Source organism: Antedon bifida, chromosome 6, assembly GCF_963402885.1.
Source record: "Antedon bifida chromosome 6, ecAntBifi1.1, whole genome shotgun sequence".
Classification (NCBI taxonomy): Eukaryota; Metazoa; Echinodermata; class Crinoidea; order Comatulida; family Antedonidae; genus Antedon; species Antedon bifida.
Window position 1 is genome coordinate 16,216,614 of NC_136231.1, and position 9,989 is coordinate 16,226,602.

General features: G+C 33.9%; 1 protein-coding gene across 1 annotated transcript; it reads right to left on the reverse strand.

Annotated features, from left to right (window-relative positions):
• Positions 1-3,030: 3,030 nt before the first annotated feature.
• On the reverse strand, positions 3,031-9,968 carry LOC144845389 (gelsolin-like protein 1). Its single transcript, XM_078702682.1, has 10 exons — positions 9,832-9,968; positions 6,970-7,226; positions 6,630-6,695; positions 6,344-6,471; positions 5,848-5,956; positions 5,339-5,449; positions 4,823-4,992; positions 4,288-4,363; positions 3,937-4,032; positions 3,031-3,639 (listed from the first exon to the last, which is right to left on the reverse strand). Exons 2-10 carry the CDS (start codon positions 7,213-7,215, stop codon positions 3,547-3,549), a joined length of 1,095 nt encoding a protein of 364 aa, XP_078558808.1. The 5' UTR covers positions 7,216-7,226; positions 9,832-9,968; the 3' UTR covers positions 3,031-3,546.
• Between the last annotated feature and the right edge of the window lie 21 nt (positions 9,969-9,989).

Genomic DNA, 9,989 nt, shown 5'->3' on the forward strand with positions numbered 1-9,989 from the left:
ACTATACATGTACATTTGTGTTTAGATCTTTGGAAGGAATATACTGTTATAAACTTTATTGTATAAATTATATTGCAACAAATATTTGTCAACTATTGGAATTATAATTCAAAATAAGTACATGGTATAACCTCTATTAATGGAAATTAATTTTGAATTATAAGCAGTCTTAAGACCAGACGAGCGGAAACGGTAAGCGGGAAATCAAAATTTATCAGTTGGCTTTTTATTGTGTGTGAGGTATGAAAGACATTATTTTAATAACAACAATGGTTGATATTGGTATCTAATTCTAGTTACTCAATGTTGGTATATAATTCAACCTTTATTTATCCATTTTATCTCTAACTCTGCGTATCGTAAATAATTAGTTTCTCTTGGTGTAATAATGGTTAATATAACAATAATGTTATATGTAATAATGTTACAAATACATCATTAAAGGAATAGCAAATATATATATATTTTATTGATGAGAAATACTGAATCTAATTATTATACCTGTTTTATTTATCAAAGGGATAAATGTTTGCATTGTGTAATAAAAATTAAATACAAAATCAAAAATAATGCATTGTGATATTTTTATAAACATTTGGAAAAGGTCATAGATATGTATGTAGGCAATTTTATAAATTTAAATATTGCGAATTATTACCCTTTTATTTTTCATATTTGATCCTGTGATTAGTGAATACTTAAATCCCTGGGTAAGGGGAAAAAGCCGAAATCTTCGACTCTAAAATATATATGGATATTTTCGACTCTTTTATTTGTTCACATAACTAGTTCCTATGGCTCTAATTATCGCATAATTATTGCATTTTTAAAAGTGGATATTTTGGCCCTTTTTCGAAAAAATCCGTGTACTGAAAAAAAAAATTGTGTTTTGTATGTGTCTGTCGGCAGCTTTTGATACCATTGATCATTCCATTCTTATTGCAAGACTCTCGTCTATTGGTATCCGTGGATCTGCTCTGACTTGGTTCAAGTCATATTTGTCTTCTAGGAAGCAGCAGGTCGACAGCTTTTGATACCATTGATCATTCCATTCTTATTGCAAGACTCTCGTCTATTTGTATCCGTGGATCTGCTCTGACTTGGTTCAAGTCATATTTGTCTTCTAGGAAGCAGCAGGTCCGGATTGGTAATGTCAAATCCACCTCTATCGACCTGAAATGCGGTGTTCTGTGGGTCCAGTATTGTTTTTAGTTTACATCTCGCCCTTGAGTGATATCATTAGGAGACATTGTGTCCAATATCATGTGTACGCAGATGACACGCAACTGTACATCAGCTTCAATCCAGCAGAGTTTAATGAGGCGAAGTCGGTTATCAAAGCTTGTGTTGTTGATGTTCAGGATTGGCTAACTAAAAACATGCTCTGTTTTAACGCTGGTAAAACAGACGTCTATTTCTTCATTCAAAACACTCAACAAGAATTTTCCCATTGCTAGAAACATCAGCATTGGCAACACCCCAATCACACCATCGTTGGAGGTTAGAAATATCGGAGTTGTATTTGACTCAACAATGACTATGTCCAGACATATCAACAACATTAGTAAATATGTTACCTACCACCTTCGTAACAAGATCAATTCGCAAATCCTTAACCCACTCCTACTTTATTAAACTTGTCCATGCACTCATAACATCACGGTTAGACTACTGCAATGCTATTTTGTTTGGTCTATCAAATAAAGAACTTAATAAACTACAACTTCTTTTAAATACTGCAGCTCGACTTGTATCCGGCACTTCAAGATTTGCTCATATTACACCAATATTATATAAACGTCACTGGCTTCCAATTAAACAACGAATTATTTTTAAACTAATGTTAATTACATATAAATCTCTTCACGACAAATCACCATCATATATTTCCAATTTAATTATACGTAGATCTTCAGTTTGCAAAAGATATCTTAGGTCGAACACTAATCATCCATCTGCACTTTTTGTTCCACCCAGCCGCCTTAAGACTTATGGTGATTAAGCTTTTGCAGTTGCAGTTCCTAAACTGTGGAACAATCTTCCTGATCCTATTAAAAATGCATCCTCTATCATAGTTTTCAAAACACTCTTAAAAACCCATCTTTTTTCTTTGTAATTTCTTTCTGTTTTTTCTCTCAGCGCTTTAGGACAATCTTTTGATTGTATAAGCGCTATATAAATCGAACAACATCAACAACATTACTATAGGCCTAGTACAGGGCAATTTTCGATAAATGTCCAATTTTCGACCCTTTTATTTTTTTCACATAACTAGTTCCAATGGCTTTATAAGATGATAACACATGCGTGTATATATGGCAATATTATCGCATAATTATTGAATTTAGAAAAGTGGATATTTTGGCCATTTTTCGAAAAAAATCCCTTTACTATAGTTCCAATGGCTGTATAAGATGTTGATAACACAATATATGCGTATAAATGGCAATATTATCGCATACTTATTGAATTTTAAAATATGAATATTTTGGCCAAAAGGGTCGAAAAATGTCAAAGTTTCGACCCTTTTATTGTTTAACATAACTAGTTCAAATGGCTCTATAAGATGATGATAACACAATATGTGCGTATATATGGCAATATTATCGCATAATTATTGAATTTTAAAAAGTGGATATTTTGGCCGAATCACACTTTTTTGTCACATAAAGTTTGGTAGACATAGCTTTATGCATAATCATAATGATAATGTGATCTCCGCATGTTACCACAGAAAAATGTGAAAACTTGGACATTTTATTTGTTTTTGCTTTTTTCGAGAAAAAAACATGTACTGTAGTACAAATATTTTTTCGAATGATCAAAGTTTGACCCTTTTATATTTTGATATAATTGGTTACTATGACTCTAGTACACAATGATATGCAATATACCAATATTTTTGCATAATTGAATTTTTGGGCAGATCAGTACTTCCATCTCATCGAACCAACCAACTCCACTCACATACAGCAACTATGGTATGATATATTCAATCAAAAGACGACACAATTAAACAACAACTTATAATCTACTACGCATGAATGAAAACATGCAAATCATTTACTAAAATCATTTGTTTGGTTTACATGATCAAAATTGTCCTTTCCATTTCATGCCGTCTTAGAAATCTTCTATCCTGGATACGCTGGTGGATTGTCTTTCAAGAAACCTTTCGACAGGCTTAAATGGACTTTAGCCTAGTCAGTCACAATGACTTAATTTACAATTTAAAGAAGGCTGCTTAGTTTGCAAATTCTCTCGGTAATTATGCATTTAAATTGAGTCATTCATTTTAATACAAGAACCGCCAAGTTATGTGAAATCAAATGTCGGCCTAGGGCTATATAATTTATAAAGTAATAGCTTATATAAATCTAAATTAAGCAACTAATTTTAATTTATAAGTCTTAATACACTACTTATTGATTGAAAGCTTTGGCGCTAATTTTCACACTGCTTCCCTATAAATATTCATAATTGTCAATAGACATTATTCGAAAAGTATCAAAAGATGTCCACTCTCGGACTTCTGCTTAGATCCATTTAGGAAAGGGTTTTGGAGAATGATTTTGGTTCACGGCCCTCCGATACGCAGGTGATTGGGATGAATGGATGTTTGGTTTTGCTCAAGTAGTTCTGGAAAGAAAAGAATTTCAGTATGATAGCATAGATGTATCATTTTAAAAATACGGTACGGTAGCTAGTATTAGGGAGGCAATGCGTATATCTTAGGCCAACTCAGACAGCGTTGTACGACGAGGCCCGACGACCACAAAACGTCGTACGACGATGTCTGAGTTGGCCTGCTGTATTGTGACCATTATAGGTAATGCTGTGACTAAAATGTATGGCTACAATAATAGGTACAGTCAACTATTCTAGGTTTTAGACGGTGATTTGACTAAATAAATAAAAACTACTTGTTTAACTTACGTGAGCGTATGCAAATGCGTTTTTCTTCTCTGATGCGTCAGCTGCTTTACCGATCCACACATACATTTCAACAACGTTGTCCAATAGAAATACATCCTGAATATTTTACATTTGTGACAAAATTAACGATAAAGAAATACAACGTCTTAACTGGGATCGAATAATGCCTATCGATACTATTGAATACGAAATAACACAGGTGATATGCAAAATAGTACATACAACAATGACAACGTTATCGTAACAATGCATAGCATACCAAAAACGTCAACAACGGCATAACTAATCAACGGGTAGCATCACTTCTAGGCCGTATCAAATATTTGGTAAAAATGATAATGTTACACTCACCCCACTTTCCAATTTGCTTTTTGGAAGAGAACCATTGGCTACTTGATCGAAGTGAAGTTTACCTCGATCTTGCAATCTATAAAAATAAAAAGATTATACTTTAGATGACTTTCTTTAACCTATCCCCCCAATGTAATGAATAATATGACGTATTAAATTCAAATTTGCGTGTCATACCTCATATCCAGTTTACATTTGCGTGTTTAATAATATATTATGGTCTTAAGTTTGTATTTGCATGTCGTACACTGTAGCCATAGGCTAATTCTATTCCTTTAGAAAGGTCCCACCTACTGACAATTACCTACAACAACAAGTCATATAATAGGCCTACATAACACAAACTGAATATAACATTGTATTCTTGAGAAATAAAGAATCATGTCATATTTATGTCTTTTCTCATGTCCCTGTATAGTGGTTGGTCGTAGTGATATTTCCCCTTGTTCTTTTCACAGGAAAGTGTCTTATGGGTGTCCCCTCAAATGAGCAGTTCTAATGTACTGTAACGTAATAATTATTATTATCTTCTTACCTGAACATGGCAGGCTTAGAGGTATTGTCAGTCTGGTCTTTGGCAGCTTCTAGGGGTTCATCCGACAAAGCCTTATTGAACGGATGATCAGAGGTTACACGTCTGCCTTCAAGCGTTTGGCTCTCTGCCTTTCCGCGCTCGCTCTTCAAGTTAGTTAGGTATTGCATAGCCTATGGAAAAAATTGATTGGTGTTATAAAACGTTGTACAACGTATCCAGAAAAGTCTGATATAAAAATGGCTTGTGTCCATTCAGCTGACCAATGTGATCATCTGATATGTCATATGTTTGTCGTTCTATCTTATAAAGATGACCAGGCAAGAAATGACCTTTCCTAAAAACTCTACATGAACTAATCTGATTAAATCATAACCCATAGGATTGGAAGGCAGAGGGAATATTTACCACAAACAGGTATAATTCTTCTATTCAAATCCACACTTTTATACCTTTTACCTATCAATGATAGTGTTGCCGCAATGAGCTTAAATATACTTAAATATTTTGGCGTTTTACCTTGAATTTTTCGTCTTTGTTGCAGTCCTCACCATTCCACTGGTACAGCTGCAGACCAAGATCAAGGATGAATACATCGCCAGGATTTAAGCAATGTTTGTTTAATGGACACTGAAATAGATAATATCGTTCATTATTTTCCAGACAGATTCTAAGTGTACCGTACGTTCCTATAAGCACAGTGACGCAAACAACATTTCCAGGATGCAATACGTCACTTGTTCAATTGTGGCGATCATTTAAATTCTCAGCTTGAAATAGGCACATGACTGAAGCATTTGTGCAAGTAGTGAAGCGATATTGATATTTGAATCAACAACAGGTATACTGTCGTCATACCTCGCTAAATTCTACTGCGGCAATATTTGATCGTATACCGTACATACTACCTTACTGTTGGACTGAACACAATACCTGTGGGCCTACGAAGAACGTAACAGTGAAGGTATAGCTATACCGTACCGTATCTTTATACGGTATTACATTTTGAACACTAAACAACGCATTACCTCTCTGATTTGGATGTTCTTCTTAACTCCAGAGAAGTGAAGCAGACGGGCTTTGTACTCTTTGGGTCCCACGTGACGGAATCCGGTATCAGCTCCACCTTCCATAATTCTATAAGAAACAATTTTCTGTTATTAATACTCAGTATAAACTATTTTGTATATTATGGAAAATAAATGAAATGAGAAAAATGAGAATTTATTATATATTATAAAGAACACAAAAAATGAGTCAAGTAATTACATAATAAAGTCGGGAAGTACTTTTCAACGATGTAGGCCTATAACGAAAAACAAATAAAAACAACTTTTCTTGTTGTGTAGTCATATTCAAAATAAATTCTATGTTAACTGAACTGTTTTTAATGTACTGGAATACATTTGCAATCAAAACTTTGGAGAACTTGTTGGTGTGTTTAAAGGCATCTTTAAAATTAAAGATACGCATTATAGAAGACTAATTTTTAATTTGAATAAAGTACTGTTGTAATACACTCACGTAATCGCTTGGAAATAGGATTTAAATAGTTCCGATTCATAGTCCATAACCTCTCTGTGTTGAACTGGTTTATCATCTAAAAATGTATCTAGTTCAACCGTCTTATACGCAGCTGTACCGTACTCGTCCTGTGAACAAATCGAGAGAGAAAGATGTTTACGAACCTATAACCGTGTAATCTTAAACATCAGCTCATGTAGACCTACGCTTACAGCAAAGAAACGTACATCAGGGCACCAATATTGGAATAGGTCAGTCTATTTTTGGGGATAATGTTCACTCTTACCTGAGTTGAATCTGATCCGATCCAGAAATGGAGATCATGAAGAAGTTCATCACCTTCTGGGTCTTTCTGTAAAAACAAAATGTAGGTACACATCACGGATGTAAAATTGCCAGTGTTTTAGCTGTATACATTAATGATTAAATTGATGTTTCAATTAAAAACACTACAAAAGTTAATTATTGCATAACACTTAACTTAAAATTAATTTCGTCAACCCGTTCTTCTAAAGAAATGAATTCTCTGAAACGATAATACCCATCTCAAAATGCACCAACCACACCTTGCCAAGCAATTGTTTAAAAGACTTTTGCCATAATCAAATTTGAAGGGTAAAACTTACGAATGTGTTCAAAAGAATGTAAGAATCTCCATTGTAGAATTTGCCGTACTCTTCCTTTGGCCAATGGGTGATCTTAAATTTGACGATACGCCAAATCTGCATGCCAACCTTCTGGCCAGCACCCTGCCATGCTGGTTCGGTCTCTGCCGACGCCTTCTTCACGTTCTTTTCCGTGTCAGATCCAAACAATGCCAAGTTGGAATCTTTCCAGTCATATTCTTTTGCTTTTACGAATCCAGTCGGCATGTTTGGATTTTCTTAATAGAAAAAAACACCACAAAAAGAAAGTGTTTAATAAGGTGTTAATTCGTCAGTGACGGTTTGAGTGATGTCGTGGCGGATCCAAGATTTTTAAATAGTAAGGCCTAGCATGTGAGGAAAAAAGTATACAACATAAATAATCAAAATTTATATATATATATATATATATCTTGTTATTGCATTGTATTGTTCAATATCTTGGAGAGAGAAAGGCTGGGCCATGTTGATCTTCGTATTAATAGCAATGCATATTTTACCCAGCACTTATAGAAAGTATCGCTTAGGATTAGATCTATGTGTCTTGACGCATGAGAAAAAGAACCGATACGAAACAACTCTGGGTAAACAGAAAATGTTGGAGTACAATCTGGTACCATCCTCACCAAATGACCCGATATCCAAGTGTGAAGTTACCATGGAAACATAATTGGATATTATATTTAATAGATATCACGTCGCTTTGGCTGAGGTCTCATCTCATCGTATCAGAAAGTTAGCTTTCAAAATGTCAAGAATCTATTTCAAGGGCCTAACTAAGGGGTTTCTGGAAACAACTCAACTTTAAGTAGCACTGCTTCATTCTGACTTTCTGAGAATTCCAGGTATTTTCATTTGTTATATTGACAGACTAAGCCTATTGCCTGTAGCATATCACACTGTCTAGATTTTGTGTAACGACTCCTTCTAAAATAAACTTTTACCGTACATGCTGCGTTTCTTCACTTGTGTGAGGTTATAGTAATTTGCTTAGAATATATAATTTATGTGTTTGATGCTGGCGTAATCGAACTGTTAAAACATTACAAATGTTTGCGTTGAAGATAATATGCATGTCTGTCTGTCTGTGAGTCGAGGTTATTACATGGTAGGCCTAAACAGTGTCACATTTTGAAGAATTGTCGCACTTCATAATATTTTCACTTAATATTTGTTGAACTTTTAAAAAAACTTACTCATCGCACTAGCACTTTGAATACAAAATAATATTATCTCGATGATACCCATCGTTGGAACAGATGTGATAACTTGTGAATTTAAGACTATGATAGCCTAGACCAATTGTATACCCTCGGTATTTAAACCTGTTGACATAATGTGATATATAGCTACAGTAATTAAAATGATGTAGCCGTCTTCAAAATTTATGAAGACAATCATATCAAAGAACTTCTATTAATTTAACTTATGACCCGTTACCAGGGATTCCATACAGTCATATCCCTTAACTCATTTATGTTACCTTCCTTATAAGGCGATCCTACTGGTTTAACATGATCCAGTCAATTTGGACTCTACCATTAGATTTAAAGGTGAATCAAGTTGTTGTTGAAAACTATTACAAAATATTCCACAGTTTATCTCCATCTTAAATAACTTTTTCATGTACCCAGTGTTGTCAACGCTTCTGCGTCTCATTAAAGACATGGTTGAAATAAAATTGTAATAATAATAACTTTATTGTTTCCACAAGGGATGTGCAACAAAATAATATAATAGTACACAGATAATAGTAAACACTTAATTGATTACAATATAAATGAAAGTAAAAGTGATTAAAAAGGAAAAAAAAAACAATACTGAAATTAAAGTACAAATTAAAGTAAAACGTACTGTATATTTAAATATGTAGTACAAAAATCAATCAAGTAATTTAAAAGTATTATAAATTTCATTGTGTTCTTTCCATGCGATTGTTAAGAATAGTTTACAAAATGTGTCAAAGATATTACTTGTCATTTCATAATTAACATGGGGTATAGATTCTGTTGTTACAATTTGGTATTCGTTATGGATTTCGAGATTGTCAAAAAATAGATGGTGTTTAAGTTCATCAGAGCTTGATGTAAAAAATAGCAAGAATGTGTTTATTAATGAGGATTATGTAATTTAATAAACTGAATATAGAGACAGAGATTAATGTATAGACTCTGCTTAGCTTGGGCAATACGAACCCATGAAACATCACTCAATTGTTACCATTTCAAAAAATTGATTTATGCGCCGCATGCTGTTAAGTAATTTATGAAACATTTGTTAAGTCAATTGTATCATGTGAAAGGGCAAAGTACAAAAGTGTACAGAATGTGTTTATTGTAGGGCGTGTCTCCAATTTATTAATTAATTAATATTTGTCGGGATATTAGTATAATTAAGTCCCTCGCGTTTACGCCCTAATGACGTCATAACAGTTCGTTCCTGGGAAACTAGTGGGGGTTTGTGATTTATATTGTTTATATTAAAATCAATTTGTAGTGATGTATCACCAGGCACACGCGAAAGGGTAACAGCAAATTGAAGGTGGTGGCAACACGTATATTAGCTCTGAAGATGTTTCTGCGAACCGGGCCCCGATATCATTCGAGGATGAACACATTTTACAGTAATACTCTATTACCATACTAGATTGATAGGCATGCAACTCCCGGAAACTATAAATACCCTATTTACATCAATGAAGAGCATCCGTATTGGCAAATAATCCGTCGTTTAAACCAAATCTGACTGTTCGGAAAGTTTTCATATGTTCATTAAATGTATATAAAACAAAGAGTTGGAATTAACAAATATTATAATTATCTACAACGATTTTAAATATCTTACCTATTTAAATGGCTTATGGCGAATCTTCTACTGTCGGTATTCAGAGACCGAATGCACTTCCGCAAAGAAAAAGACTCGCATACACCGATATTGATACAATCGGCATACCGTAACTACCCAATCAGCCAATCAAATGGCTATAAAAGACCAATCCCTGG